The sequence below is a fragment of the Alosa sapidissima genome, chromosome 20 (assembly GCF_018492685.1).
Source record: "Alosa sapidissima isolate fAloSap1 chromosome 20, fAloSap1.pri, whole genome shotgun sequence".
Classification (NCBI taxonomy): domain Eukaryota; kingdom Metazoa; phylum Chordata; class Actinopteri; order Clupeiformes; family Clupeidae; genus Alosa; species Alosa sapidissima.
Genome location: NC_055976.1, coordinates 14,926,332 through 14,941,900, shown reverse-complemented (window position 1 = coordinate 14,941,900; position 15,569 = coordinate 14,926,332). Strand labels below are relative to the sequence as shown.

Sequence of the window (15,569 nt, the reverse complement as noted above, 5' to 3'; positions counted from 1 at the left end):
TCACTAAAGGGATCTCTTGAAGTTTAACTTTTTTCCAAACCTGGTTGGCAATATTATTCTAGTGCTGTAAATTAACACGTTCCATGTTGTTCCACTAGCTTCGCAACTAAAGGAAAAAAGGCAAATTGTATATTTACAGCAAAGTTTAGTTTCCTGGGTTGTCCCTTGATGATAGGATATTTAGCCCATCCATCAGGAATACATTATAGACTGCCTTGGGTAATTCTAGCTGTTTCAGCAAAGCAAAAAAATGTTTTTAAATGGATTTAATATATTTTGTTCGTTTAATGGTTCGAAGATGATACGTCTAAGCCTGATTGGTCAACATAGGCGGTCCCTTGAGGCAGTGTTCTAGCATATCTCCACGGGACAGGAAGAGTGTCGCCGCCCTCAAGCGGCTGAAGTGGTGTAGGTCCTAGCCCATGGACATCTTTTTCAGAGTGCCGGGAGACGCTTTGCAGATTCTAACCAGATAAAATATTGATTTGCCTAATTACTAGCTAAGGCTACAGAGGTGTCTTATTAGCATGTGTCACAGACAGTGTGAACTATGTAAGTTCCTAAGTGGCATTCAAAATGATTAACCAAAAAACATAACCTACAGGTAATGATTTGTTGACCGTTTTTTAGGTAGCCTACACCTATCACTGCTATTACTACAATGGGTACAGTGTACTATTATCACCAACCATGTGCTACAATGTAGCAAACATGAAAGAGTCAGGCCTCTTCCAGGGCGTCTTCTAGTATCCGTTTCGATAGGCCTAGAATCTGTAGTCTGTGATAAATGTAGGCCTATTGGACTTTTACCGATAATATATTGTATTCTACCAAGACAAACAGCTTTATGAGCGTTTTATTCTGTGAGATCATATAAGATCACAATTATTTTTTAAAAGATATGAACCGCTACAGTAGGATAGCCTACTCGTATGAAGCGGCAAAAATATGCACGTCGCTGACAAACTTGCTAATCTCGTCCTGTTTCATTGGTCACATGATAATAGCTCAGCCCATAACGATTGGTTGTTACAGAAGGCTATGGCGAAGAATCCATCTGGATTGGTTTGATTTCACCTATTTGTCAGAGAATGGTATTTTCATTGGTTGGCTGAAGTTGTACACGCGTCTCTAGTTTCGGGTTCACACACAGACTGAAACCGGTATTCTACTGCACGTTGTAAGTCTTTTCACCCGTGACGTTAGCAAGCTAACTTACAGTGCGGGAGAGGAGAAGTGGTTTTGATAGTGAAATCACTTCTAATTTCACCGTTTCACCAAATTTAAAGATTTATTGCATCCCCCTGGTGAGTATTACACTAAACACTTCATCATGATTTTCGTACGTTTAAGGCGATGAGCATTTTGCACGGCATAATAATGCCTTGATTAGTTAGCCTGTTAGCACAAACCTTAGAAGACTGCTAAGCTATTATAGTTACTGTCCATGTGGAGTAGTTAATCAGGAAAATCCGGCGATTTGTCGAGATGTATCACTCAACATGTTAACATATTGCTGGATCATATGTAAAGGGGTGACGATATAACGGTCATCTCCTTTCGATGAAACGTCTAATGTAGTATTAAGAACCTTACCGTTTTTGTGGTCGGCTGGATACTGCTGATAAAGTAGCGTTTTCGGTAGTTAGCCATGGTGCTTAGTTGGCTAATATTAGCTTGCTAAATCGGGTAGTCTAAGGTTATCATCTAGTGTTGCCACCAAGATAACTTTTTGAAATTGTATATTTATCGTCAGAAAACGCATTGGTCATTCTTATCACACCATGAGAAATTATGCGGTGTTATATGCTAGTTTTGGCGTTATCAATGATTAAACACGTGTTTCATGTCGGGGTGTTTAGCTAGTTGGCTATAATTTTGCCTTAGCACAATAAAAGTGCGCTGATGTTAGCAATGGCAATTTCCGAGGCATAGTTGCGAAAATGAGGACACATTTGTAACTGCGCGACCATTTGTTTAGTTTTATGCGCCTTGTGTCTTGATGCAGTTGTGTTGGCTACGAGTTAATTGGCAACGTTAATGAAGTAAGTTAAAGGCCATGGCTAATGGTAGCTTTTGCTGTATATCTGTGTTGAAACGAAAGCTTATTTGGGGTGTGCCGTGGTCGTCAAGGTATGCGAGACTGTCAAACAAAGGAAGGCTGCTAGTGTAGGCCTACGATTGTTTTCTGATTAACTGCTAACAGCTCAAGACTAAGGTAACGTAGTCAAGGCAATGTTCTGTTTAGCATGGTTGACCTGGCCTTGGAAGCATCTCGCATAGTCATGATTGGCTTAGCCGGGGATTTATTCATATTGTTAAGGCAGCAGATGGCCCTGGGTGTTTCGAACAGGTGCTGTTTTATGTCTGTCTTGTGAGATATTTCTCTGAAAGGACCAATCTTAGACTGTGTTTTTCACTTGCAGTTAAAACCAATTGACCAAAGATATGGTGATGGAGAAACCCAGTGCCCAGCTTGTCGGGCGAGAATTTGTCCGACAGTACTACACCCTTCTCAACCAGGCTCCCGATTACCTGCACAGGTAAGCTAAAGATGACATTTGAATACAGACTTGAAATTGTACCATCCCCATGCACACATGTTTAAGGTGTTGTGTAATACAGCATTTCATTCACAATGTTTGGGATTATTGTGTCAGTTTACTTAATCACATTATAATCATGCTATTGCCATGTTCACATTATAGATTCTATGGCAAGAATTCATCTTTTGTTCACGGAGGCTTCGACAGCAATGGCAAACCAGCAGAGGCAGTTTATGGTCAATCGGTGAGATGTCAAGTGACTTCAAAAAATCAATATTTGAATATTTGCAAATTTTCATATTATTTGCATAACATGACTACAATGAATCTTTGCTCTACTTTTATGTGAGAAACTGCTTTGAATGTAAACGAGCAGTGCAGTATTAGTCATCTAAAACGGCCTTGAGTCATTTATCTGATTAAATAGATTTTTATGTGCATTGACAAAATCATACCTCTGTGCTGGATATTTATTTTGATATGTACTCAAATCTTTGTCTGGTTACTACTATTAATGGTCATTTAAGCTTTACAGTTCTTAACAATTATGCACAATATTTAAACATGTATTCATTATGTAATCTGAGAATCTGAGGAAGTAATTTGTGTTATACTACTTTTCAATGAGAAACACTGATGAATAATTTGACTATTGCATGCGATTGCAATTAGTAGTGTTGCCTTTCTAATGATTCTTTGGGTATGATGAGTGTGGCTCAAACATGACATAAACAGTGGAAAGTAAAAAATTTTCTTTACAGCAGTTTTTTTTTTTTATGAAAACCTTCAAGCAAAGTGATATAACCTGTATAGAATGCACAAGTATATTATTTCTGTTGGTCTACGAATTGCATCTTGTAAAACAATATCTGCTCTCCAACAGGAAATTCACAAGAAGGTCATGGCACTAAGGTTCCAAGACTGCCACACGAAGATCCGGCATGTGGACGCACATGCTACGCTCAACGAGGGCGTAGTGGTCCAGGTGATGGGTGAGCTCTCCAACAACATGCAGCCCATGAGGAGATTCATGCAGACCTTCGTCCTCGCTCCCGAGGTAAGATCTTTGGCTCTGACACTCAACTGCCCTGAAGTTATGAGAGTGGTAAACTGATAGCCTACCTCCTTCAGAGCCAGCTAGCAGGCGGGAAAGGTCACTGATGGAAAAAAAAAGATGCCATTTGGGCGCACATAGTAACTCTGGTTCTCTCTTTTCTGCCACCTTATCCAGGGCACAGTTGCAAACAAGTTCTACGTCCACAACGACATATTCCGCTACCAGGATGAGATCTTTGGTGACTCAGACTCCGAGGCCCTTGAGGGTAAGTTATTAGCTGTTCAATATAATGTTTCTAGAAAACGTTGTCTTCTGTAGCGCAACTTCTCTGCATTAACAATGCCTTGATGACATTGATTAGCCCAGGCAGAGCAAATGCAATTAGTTATCACTCTTGCCTCCAATCCATGTGCTGACTGTAATGCCCCCCCTTGTTTCCACTTCCTTCCTGTCTACTCATTCTAAGCAGAGTCAGAGGAGGAAGCTGAGGAGCTTGAGGAGAGGACGACGTCACCCACAGTTGCACAAGAGGACTCCGCCACCTTCTATGAACAGACACCATGGTAACGTGGTCTTATTCTGTTTTCTTCATTCTGTCTTAAATGCGCCCAGCTTGTTGGAGCTGGGGCAATGTGGTACTGCTGCAAAGGAGAAAGTGCCGATAATTAAATGGGCCCACTTCATTTCACTTGAAACGATTTGAATCATGCTTTGTTAATCACACTCATGTTCTTAGGTGCTTCAATGATGTAGTACTTAGTAGCTTACTAACTTAGTAGCTCAGCTCAGGAGCACAACTTAAAGCTGTGTTGCGCACTAGAGATGTTGTGTAAATAGGGGATCAATGGGTCCCTTTTAAAAAAAAAAAAAAAAAAGACACAATTTGATTTTGACGTTTTGTCGATCTCTGTGTCTCTTGGCAATCTGACAGTGCGGAGCCTGAGGTCCCAGGGCAGGAGGAGGCTGACTTGCCCCCAGAAACCGCCCCAGTGATGGAGCCTGAGGCGCCGGTGGTTGAACTAAAATCAGAGCAGGCTGCTGAAGCAGAGGCCCCGATCTCGGAGCCTGCGGAGAAGGCCCCTGCATCCCCCACGCCTGCAGATCCCGCCCCAGCCATGCCGGAGGAGAACCGGGTATGGCTCATCACAAATGCATTATTTGCATTACACCCCCCCCCCCCCCCCCCCCCAAAAAAAAAAAAAAAGATATACATGATATTCCCATGGATGGTTCTGTTTTTCTTACTCTCTTGCTCTCTCGTAGCCCTTCTCCTGGGCATCCGTCACCAGTAAGAACCTGCCTCCAGGTGGTATCGTCCTAGGCACTGGAGTTCCCCCTCATGTCGTCAAAGTCCAGCCCACACAGGTATGTCAGCCCCCCCTGCACCTATAGTCCAGTCATTTTATGAAAAAAGGTTGAACAAATTGCAACAGAAGAAAACTTTTAACTGATTTTGTATCCTCAATATGTCCTGAGTAAGGGAAAAAAAAAAAAGTTAAGTTTTTCCCTTAAAATCTGATTTAAGGGTCCCTTAAAATAAAAACGGTTGCACAAACACCCTCAAGTTTTCTCCTTAAGGTTTCCTTAACTTTTTCCCTTAGTATTTAAGGGTTTGTCCTTATCTTGTAAGAAATCCCTTAAACTGTTGCAGAAACGACCTGAATTGATTGATGCTGATAAATGAAGTTTATTAACTACTTTTGACAATTCAAAATAAAACCTCTCTGTTAATATGCTTCCTCTTCCTAGGCCTATCAGAAACATGCCGTTGTGTGGTTTATGTAGGCTAACGTTAACAATTCATGTGGATGTCTTGCCTATGAGCTTCGGTTCAATAGGCAAAACGTTGGTGCACTGATTACAGTCAGGACCATCTCTAACTTGCCAACTAGTATTGTTCAGTTCATGTATATAATATAACATGCTTTACTTGCTACCTGGATAATTTCCGCGAATATTAGGTAAAATGAATAAGATCATTAAGCTTTACTGTGTTCGGTGGGTTAACTAACATCGCGGCAAAGGCAGTTAGCTGTAGTAGGAATTCTGTGCAACACCCTTAAGTAAATCCCTTACCTAAGGAGAAATTAAGTCTTAAAGGTCATACTTAAGGGAAAAAACTTAAGGTGCTTTGTGCAACCGGCCACAGACCCAAAACTAATTGCAAAAGAATTTATTTTCACATTTTTATATTTCAATTCTTGATCTAGACACCATATTAAAAGACCATGAAAATCCAGTTGGTGGAAATATGTTAAAATGAGGGTTGTTTTATGCATTATTCTTTAGCAAATACTGACAAAACTGTAATTAGAATGTTGTAGAATATACATTCTAAAGAATATCTGACCCCATCTAACTTAACATGGAATTTTAGAATCTTGCATTGTTGAGGAACATTCTTTTATTTTCAAAGAGTGAATTTCTTTGGCTTATTTCAGACTGGTTTGTTGCAAAATTGGTGTCTCTTTTTACATTTTGGCCCTTTGAATCAATGGAAATGGTTGTTGACTCTTTAATAGAGCCAGTGTTTTTTTACATGTAAGTGTTCCACAATGTTCAATCTGTACAAACACATAGTTAAACATTATTCAGCCTAGGAAAGTGGTTTTGGTGTTTAATCTGATTTAGAGGTCACTGAAACGTACAGTATATCACACTAAAGTATCATCATTTTCCAAGACTTATAGTAATTGACCTCTTGCCCAGGGGTTGACTGATATACTGTCTGTCCAATCAGAGGGGCCTGTATGATGCCCCTTTACTTTGCACAATTTTTGTCTAAAACAATAATCAGACAGCACAGTATGTATGTTTATGTTAGTGAATGCAGGAAAATTGTGAAGGCAAAGTTGAAGATGGACATGATAATGTCCAAATTCGACAGAAGGGTGCAGATGGGATAACTGCAGTTAGCCTCCAAAAAAGTGACTATTGTTGTGACATCTGGCAAAAAGGTACATGCTATACTAATAAATATAGTTTAAGATTAATAATTAACAATGCATGTCTATGCATGGGTCATGGTTTTACCAAAGTCATAGAACAGTCAAAACTATACATATTCTAAAAGCATATGCACTGTACATGAAATATAGCATTAATCTACTTATGTCCCATCTTCCTCCATACCATGCATAACACATACTCCTCTATTCTGTATAGGTGAATCAAGTGAACAGCTGATACATTTTGGCCTGCACTATTAAGGGAAACAAATTAAACACCCTAAACTATATACATTTTCTGAAAGCATATACCCTCTAGAGGAGATATAACACAATTTAAGACATTTCCCATCTTCCTCCATGCCATGCACAATACATTGCCCTCTATTCTGTAAAGGCGAATCTGGTGTAAAGTGGATACATTTTGGCCTATACTGTCCAGGGAAAACAAATTAAACACCATAAACTATATATTTTCTATAAGCATATACCCTCTAGATGAGAGAATACATGTCTTAACTGGCATTATCTTCCTCCATGCCTTGGACAATTTGTTTGTCAAATGTTGCAATTAGTTTTGGGTCACTATATACATTAGCTATACATAATTACATTATGCCCTGTTTGCCCATGTTAACAAACAATTTAAAAAAACTTATAATACATTTTTTGTTTGTCTTGATGTAAGTAATCAACTCAGTAATTTTCATGGTGATGGTTAATTTTTTTTCCCCTATTTGCGTGAGAAAAATACTGTATAGGCGCATGAATAGGGTATATTTAGGTCTTTTTCTAAACTTTCCCCTATTGGGATTCTTCGGGGCTTTTTTCCCTTACTCAGGACATATAGAGGATACAAAATCAGTTAAAGTTTTCCTCTGTTGCAATTTGTTCAACGTTGACCCCTATTTTGGCTTAAGATGACTGGAATACTAACCAAGATGGTTGCACACACCAGGTCTACAGAGTGGTTCAGTTTCTCGAAGTGTGTGTGTGTGTGTGTAAGTGTAACGTTACTTGTGTATATTCAGTTGTGTGGAAAGGTTTAGCCTAATATCTGATGCTATTGATGGGAAAGGTGGTGTGGATGTTGTGAAGGAGTGGGGTATATAAATCTTGTAGTCGAGTGAATGTCATATTTTGCTCCTGTTTTCTAGTGTGTGTCTGCATGTACAGCCAGTTGACTTGAGTGTCTCCCTTTAGCCCAGAGTTGAGGTGAAACAAGAGGCCCCCGTTGCGGCACAGAGACCCCAGAGGGATCAGAGACCCAGAGATCCCCGACCTGGACCCCCAATCACCAACAGAGGCCCCAGAACGCCAGGTACACTTCCTTATGAAACGCACATCTGCATGCAGAGGTGGAAAACTAGGACTTCAGAAAGCAAGTTATGTATTGTATACAATGTGTTGGTTCAACCTGTGCACTCAATGCTAATTGGCTGACCTACTCATTGGCTGATCTTATTGGCTGATCAGCTGGTTTAGCGAATGACTGGAATAAATGGTGGAAGGACTTTCACTTTCTGAAGTCATAATTTTTTTCACCTCTGTCTGTGTTTGTACACTGCATGATCTAAATTTTGTTTAGATCATGGTGCTCAGGTGATGGGCTCTTCATTGTTTTGGTAACGTGAAGCAAGATCAAGATCATTTTTCTCTAGTGCTTCTACTAGCATAGCATTGGATGTTGCAATGAATAGAAGTGGTATTTGTCAGCCGACATGTTCTGCAGGTGCAAAAATGTGTTGGTCCTGTGTCAAGCTTTTTAATCTACTATTTCCCTGAACAAGACTTGCTCATACTCTGAAAACTGTCAGCGTAGTATTTTTTCATTACAGTGCAATTTCACACTTTTGTAATGGCATCCGCCGTATTCCCAATTTGATGTGGTCTGCAGCTACTCCGGCTTGCATTTCTCTGTCTTTGGCAAATATCCCCTCAGTCAGAACATTTTGCACCCTTGGAGGTGACTAAATTGTGTCCCTCCTCCCCACCCCCCTCTGCCTTATTAAAATCCGATTCCACATTAATCATTTCTGGTCCAGTGGAATGACATCTCCAAGGTGGCCCCCGTATGGCAGGTGTGTGCTCTTCCTCACATGCCTGTGGAGTGGTGACAAAAGGCTTGTCATCAGCGTGGTGACTGTACATGAGTTTAAGCAGCAGCGTTGACCCCCCCCCCTTTTCTCTGCCGATTGTTACAGTGCGGGACGGCGAGCAGGGTGAGGGCGTGGAGACGCGGCGGACGGTCCGGTATCCAGACAGCCAGCAGCTCTTCGTGGGGAATGTGCCCCATGACGTGGACAAGGCCGAGCTCAAGGAGTTCTTTGAGCGTGAGTGTCCTGGAAAACTTGTTTTAATTCTTTAGTACTACCAATGCTATAACTGTAACTCTAACTGCTGTTTTTACTATTGCCATTACTGTTAGTGTGTTTATTATGACTACTGTTATTATGGCTGTATAGCTAATCTGCTTCTGCACTCTCATCCTCATCGTGGTAGTAGTATTTATTATTGTAGTATTTGTTTTCTAAGGTCTCTTCTAGATAAAAGCATCTGCTAAATTAATAAATGTACATGCAAATTGTCGTGTGTGTGTGGTAGAGTGACCTGCAAGCAGGATGAGTTTCATTGACTAATTGCCCATTTGTGTCCTGCAGAGTATGGCACCGTGTTGGAGCTGAGAATCAACAGCGGCGGAAAGCTTCCCAACTTTGGCTTTGTGGTGTTTGACGACTCTGAGCCCGTACAGAAAATCCTGAACAGCCGGGTAAGGGCAGGGCACATGGATGGATGAATTGATTGATTGATGGGTGATTTAAAAAAAAAAAAAAAAAAAAGATTTTTTTTAAAGGAAAATGTTTGTGAACTTGCAGGTATGCCATATGTTGAATGATTGCCAGAGTGTCAGGTTTGACAAACTACAATAACAGTGAATTTGGATTGTGTGTTTTTGCGAGAGTTGTTTTAATGGTGGTAGTGGGAGGCTGAATAAGGCTTGACCCAACTGGGCTGATGTAAGACAATATATGATTTGAAATTGTCAATTCAGATTAAAGAAAAAAATTTAAGTCTAACATTTGCAAATCAAACAAGTACATAGATTGTGTTATCTTTTTTTGCGATGAAACACAAAGATGTTGTCTGAAGACTGACTGTTTGTAAAGGGAACAGTGATCAGAAGGGCAGAAGTAGGTGATTTTAAAGGGGGGGAAAATCCACTCACCACTAACTGTGGTGCGCAAGAAGGCGACTGGTCCTTTTGAACTCGTCAGAACCTAACGTGATCTGCCATGTTCCTTTTGTGTCTTCTCTTTGGTTCTAAATGTGGGAGGCGAGGACTTGGTGGCTGTAGTAGCATCACTGGAAGTCATGTAATACGTGGAGTTAAGGCCCGTACACACCAGATACGATACGAAATAACAGTGCGAAAATGCGAAAAATTTGTGTGCGAAATTGTACTCTTGAACACCTGAGAGATTCTACTGTAAAAACTCTTTGTAACTTCGGCATATAGGCCTATTTAGGAGACTAGTCATCGTGAACAGTAGGATCACCCAATCGATCAGCTTTTTTTCTGCTCGTCGTTCTATTGTGACATCAATGGAACCCTGCAAAATCATTATTTGATTGGTCAACAGCTCTTTTTCGCATGCGAAATTTCGCATGAAATGAGACCGTTAGCCTATGCCTACGCAAATGTTTTTAATCGCAACGAATTTCGTCCTCGGTGTGTACAGACTAATACGAATGCATGTGTTTAATAGGCTGCGTAATTTCGTGCGAATATTTCGTCCGAAAAATCGGACTCGGTGTGTACGGGCCTTTAGTCTAGCGGAAGTAATGACTGCAGAGAATGTTTTAGTTGTGATGTGAGTTTGAGGTATTGATGGTTGTGGTGTCATGAATTCATGCCCTACATTTCCCCTCTCCAGCCCATTAAGTTCAGAGGTGACATTCGTCTGAACGTGGAGGAGAAGAAGACAAGGTCCGCCCGCGAGGGAGAACGGCGAGATATCCGCCCACGTGGTCCTGGTGGCCCCCGTGACAAGCTCGGAGGGCCCAGGGGACCAATGGGAGGCCGCGGAGGCCTTTCCCAGAAGCCCAGCTTCGGCGGCGGACGAGGAAGTGGACCCAACGAGGGACGATTCTCTGCGCCACGTCAGTGAAACGGACCCCAAACGGCTTCCCCTCAGCCCCAACTCCCTTCCCCACGTCACAGCCACTACTGACGCAGGTCATACTATTTGACATGGATCCCCTCATCCAAACACACCCTCCCCTGAACCTCATACATCAACCCTGACCCCCCCCCCCGATGGTCTCCTTTCTGTCTGCTTATGCTCGCCTGTCTGGTAGGTGGAGTATGGTCAATCCCAGTTTCATCTGGACTCTCAAATACTGTCTCTTACTTTTCATTCTTGAATTTGTTGTAGAGGAAGAAAAAAAAAATCAAAGATGGAGTAAAAAAATTACTTGAATTGGGGAAAAAGGAAAGAAAAAAACATAAAATCAAGAGTCTGTTTTTTAGCGTTCTCTCCTTGTTTCTTAAAGGAACGTGTTTTTACTGTGTACTGCTAGCACCCGCTTTCAGGTTAAATGCAGGTATGGTTTTATTTGGAATTATTGCCAAGTTGGATCATGGTTGTGTACAGATGACTCTCTTTAGCATGGGGAATACAGAGAAAACCCTGTTTGCCTTTTAACTGTTGCACTTCAAACAACTCCACTGTCGAGAGAACAAATAAACTTGGTATAATATTTTACTCTTGTCTTGTGGATCTCGGTTCTTTCCTGTAGTGTGAAGAGTTGAGAGGTTTCTGTGAACTGGATGTGTTGGCAGCAACTACATAACTGAGGTTGTCACACAGCCCGTGTTAGGTTGTTTTAGTTCTCCATGAAGACATGCCTGCTTGACAGGATTGTTCCCCTTTGACATGGTCATGTTGTTCAGAAGGCTATTTTATGTAATAATTTTAGCCATGTTTAAAATATGGAGAGTGGATACTTCCAAAATTACTTTAAAAAAAAAAAAAACTGGATATAGAATGTTTTGAAAGTCTTAATATATAAGTAGGCTACACAATTCAGAGGAATGAAATGACAAACATTTCTGCAAAGAAATATTTTTGCTTTAATATGTAAAGCTCAGAAGGCTACCGGTAAGTAAATCGAAAGTGAATATTTGGAAGTTATCTAGCCATTTTAAAACCATAGCGCTAGCTAGAAAACGCCAGTCATTTGTGAAGACCAACGCTGCTGCGTTCTATACTGCTCCGCTAACTAGACATTTCCCGCAAACATCTTACACCTGGAACATGTCACTGTAGGTTGTTGAACCTACTTGCACTTGAAGCTTTTAGCAAGGCAAACACATAGGTTAGGCTACTACCCATACACACAGTTTCCTTACTGCTGCAGATAAACTTCAACAAAGGTTAAAAAGATATTTCTCAGATTCTTTACTCAGTAATCCATAAATCACTTGAAACTTCAAGACAGAGATGGGGTGGTTTGTCTCTCATGAAGGGAGAAGACGGCACAAAAAGGTTATGCCATCTTTTAAGACTGGTCTATAAACATGAATACTGCATGGGTCTACTAAAGGTGATGGAGCTTCATGATGTAAGCGCCTAGGTGGATGTCAGTCACAGGCTGGAGTGGTCTACAATCCATGACGTTGGTAACTTAACAATGCTCTTGTTACACGTACCCTGTGCTGTCCACAATACCAAAGCAATATCAAACAATGTTTTAGTCAAGGCCTATATGGCAGTATTCTAATGAAGACCGAAAATGGGAGAAATGTAGGCCTACAACTTTAACCACAGGGTGCAGTCCTACCTATATTGCCTAAATTCAATAAAGAATAAATAATAAAAGAATGAATTATGGATGAAACAGCCCTTTTCCATAATAGTCTGCTATATTAAGTTGGTCAGTGAGTTTAAAGTATTATGATAATTTAAATTAAACTAGATGTACCGCAGAGCGGTACAAAATATGACCGCCGCCCAGTCCAACACATTTTTCCCACAAAAATAAATAACGCTGAAAGGCCTATATGATTCTAACTGTCTCACTAAATTGCATTATCCACACTCAATTCTCACTGGTATCTGCTAGACAACAAGTACCAAAACATGAATAGTTCATAGATTTCACATATAAAATTCATTTTATACAACCCCACCCCCATCTTGCCTGTTCATAATTCTGAGAAATTCTTGAATTGTGTGCATGTGTGCGTGCACACGTTTATGTTTATGTGTGTGTGTGTGTGTGTGCGTGCTTGTGTGTTTGTCCATGTGCATGCATGCGTACATATGTCTACTGTGTGAGTATGTGTCATACGTATGATTACTGTGAATGTATGTGTGTGCGTGTGTATCTGTTTATGCACATGTGTGCACATGGAATGGGTTAACATGACCCCTGGAGGCAAACATACAGAAACAATTGGTCATCCTAGGCCCTACGGTTCTCAAGATATTCACAGAAAACTGTGTCTGCCCTACCCTCCTTTTGGGGGGTCCAGTCCAGCGGCGGGGCTACAGATCAAAACGAAAAAAAGATGGTTCCATGCTATCCATGTGGGGTTACATGCCCACCAAGTTTCGTGTACCCCGGTCTTTCAGTGTCCCAGGAATCCTTGTTGGTGTACGGTCACTAAATGTACACATAAATCATTTTATTGTAAGGCCCCCCATGAACGGAAGTTCACAAAACTTGGCATGCATTCGGAAGGTGTCATAATGATCCTACACTTTCAATTTCGTGCAGTTTTGACCATGTCAGCCAGAGATATTGTGATGAAAACACCTAATTTTTTGCTTTTTAATTTTTAACTAGGTGGCACTATACATGAAATAAGTGGTAATGGGATGGGTTGACATGCCCCCTTAAAGGAGAATTCCGGTGTGATATTGACCTAAAGTGTATCGAAACATGATACCGAGTGTGAACATATGTCTCATAGCCCATCTCGGCTTGTCCCCTGCACTCCAAAATCTGGCGCTAGTTAGCCGATGCTACCAACATCTTTTTCAATAGTGGTGCTTCGGCATCGGGCTAGCCATGCAAATAAATCACTGTTTTACACCCATTTACGAGGCTCAATGTATCTCCACACTTCATTGGTAGACTTCCGAGGGCCCTGACATTTAAAACGAGACATTGAGAACTTTGAAAAAGCACTGGTAGTTTACTTACAAGACGATTTATACAGACAGTATCTTCACGAAGTTTAGCGTTTGCAGCCATCTTGAATTTAGTCACGATAAGTCGAGCAACGAGTAAGAATGAACAGCTATGATAAGGGATCAGATTCCAAAAATAATTCAGTGGAAATGCATGGATTCCAGTTGCTGCTACTGGAAGAAACTGGAATCCATGCATTTCCACTGAATTATTTTTGGAATCTGATCCCTTATCATACCTGTTCATTCTTACTCGTTGCTCGACTTATCGTGACTAAATTCAAGATGGCTGCAAACGTTAAACTTCGTGAAGATACTGTCTGTATAAATCGTCTTGTAAGTAAACTACCAGTGCTTTTTCAAAGTTCTCAATGTCTCGTTTTAAATGTCAGGGCCCTAGGAAGTCTACCAATGAAGTGTGGAGATACATTGAGCCTCGTAAATGGGTGTAAAACAGTGATTTATTTGCATGGCTAGCCCGATGCCGAAGCACCACTACTGAAAAAGTTGTTGGTAGCATCGGCTAACTAGCGCCAGATTTTGGAGTGCAGGGGACAAGTCGAGATGGGCTATGAGACATACGTTCACACTCGGTATCATGTTTCAATACACTTTAGGTCAATATCACACCGGAATTATCCTTTAAGACCAACATACAAAAAAAAGGTGGACCTCCTAGGCCCTACGGTTCTCGAGATATTCACAGAAAACTGTCTCCGGCCACCTACAGGCCAGTTGGTGTATAGTAAGATAAATTAATTTATTGTGTGGCCCCCCATGAACGGAATTCCACGAAACTTGGTGTGCATTCAGAGGGTGTCATAATGATTCTACACTTCCAATTTCGTGCAGTTTTGACTATGTTAGGTCACAGATACCTGCGATTACAACACCTCATTTTTACTTTTTTGTGTTTAACTAGGTGGCGCTATACATGAAATGAGTGGTTATGGAATGGGTTGACATGGCCCCTTGAGATCAACATACAAAAAAAAATGGTCCTCCTAAACCCTACGGTTCTCGAGATATTCACAGAAAACTGAGTCTGCCCTACCCTCCTTTCGGGGGGTCCAATCCAGCGGGGGGGGGGGGGGGGGGGGGCTACAGATCAAAACGAAAAACGATGGTTCCATGCTATCTATGTGGGGTTACATGCCCACCAAGTTTCATGTACCCCTGTGTTTCAGTGTTCCCGGGAATCCTTGACGGAAATTTGGACATGCGAAAAAGAAAAAAAAAAATTCTGACTAAACCTATAGCTGTGCGGCGGTCATAATAAATGATAAGCCTACTGTGGAATTTAGTATTGCTTAATAAATTTAGTAGGCTATTGTGGTAAAAACACGGATATAATCCTTCAGTAATCATCACATTTCACCACCAATCACCATAGCAACATTCATTGCAGAATAATATTATTATGCAGTTACGTATGAGCCTGATAATCTGTGGCTCATTTCCTATTCGCAATGTGAGGATAGTAGCCCCTTGGGAGCTGAGGCGGCTAAGAAATGGGATTAAGAAATCTGAATACATTTGAGGATAGTGCCAGCTATTTGGATTGGATAGAAGGTGCATGGGGAGTTTTTTTTTTCTTCTTTTTTTTTCTGGTCAGCAGGTGGCTCCGCATTGGTATTCATGTGTGGTCGGGCTGGGCGGCTTGCTTTCCTTGGTCGCACTCATCGTGTATTTTAGGCCTGCAACCCGTGACCCACATTGGCTCAAGATGGCCTGGTACAGCTGGCATTGGCCCATGGAGCAGACGGACCCCCAGCTGGACAAAACCCCATAAAAAAAAGCCCACGGCCCAGGGAGTCTG

General features: G+C 41.3%; 1 protein-coding gene across 2 annotated transcripts; it reads left to right on the top strand.

Annotated features, from left to right (window-relative positions):
- The first annotated feature begins 1,123 nt into the window (after positions 1 to 1,123).
- On the top strand, positions 1,124 to 11,317 carry g3bp1 (GTPase activating protein (SH3 domain) binding protein 1). 2 transcript variants are annotated; one of them, XM_042074838.1, is made up of 12 exons: positions 1,124 to 1,307; positions 2,427 to 2,543; positions 2,709 to 2,790; positions 3,430 to 3,603; positions 3,778 to 3,868; positions 4,070 to 4,166; positions 4,535 to 4,736; positions 4,867 to 4,968; positions 7,755 to 7,872; positions 8,756 to 8,884; positions 9,212 to 9,321; positions 10,487 to 11,317. In XM_042074838.1, the coding sequence occupies exons 2-12, from the start codon at positions 2,449 to 2,451 to the stop codon at positions 10,718 to 10,720; spliced, it is 1,434 nt and encodes a 477-aa protein (XP_041930772.1). In that variant the 5' UTR covers positions 1,124 to 1,307; positions 2,427 to 2,448; the 3' UTR covers positions 10,721 to 11,317. The 2 variants fall into 2 exon arrangements, with proteins under 2 accessions (XP_041930772.1, XP_041930773.1); XM_042074839.1 differs by having other exon boundaries at positions 1,126 to 1,307; positions 4,073 to 4,166.
- The last annotated feature ends 4,252 nt before the right edge of the window (positions 11,318 to 15,569 follow it).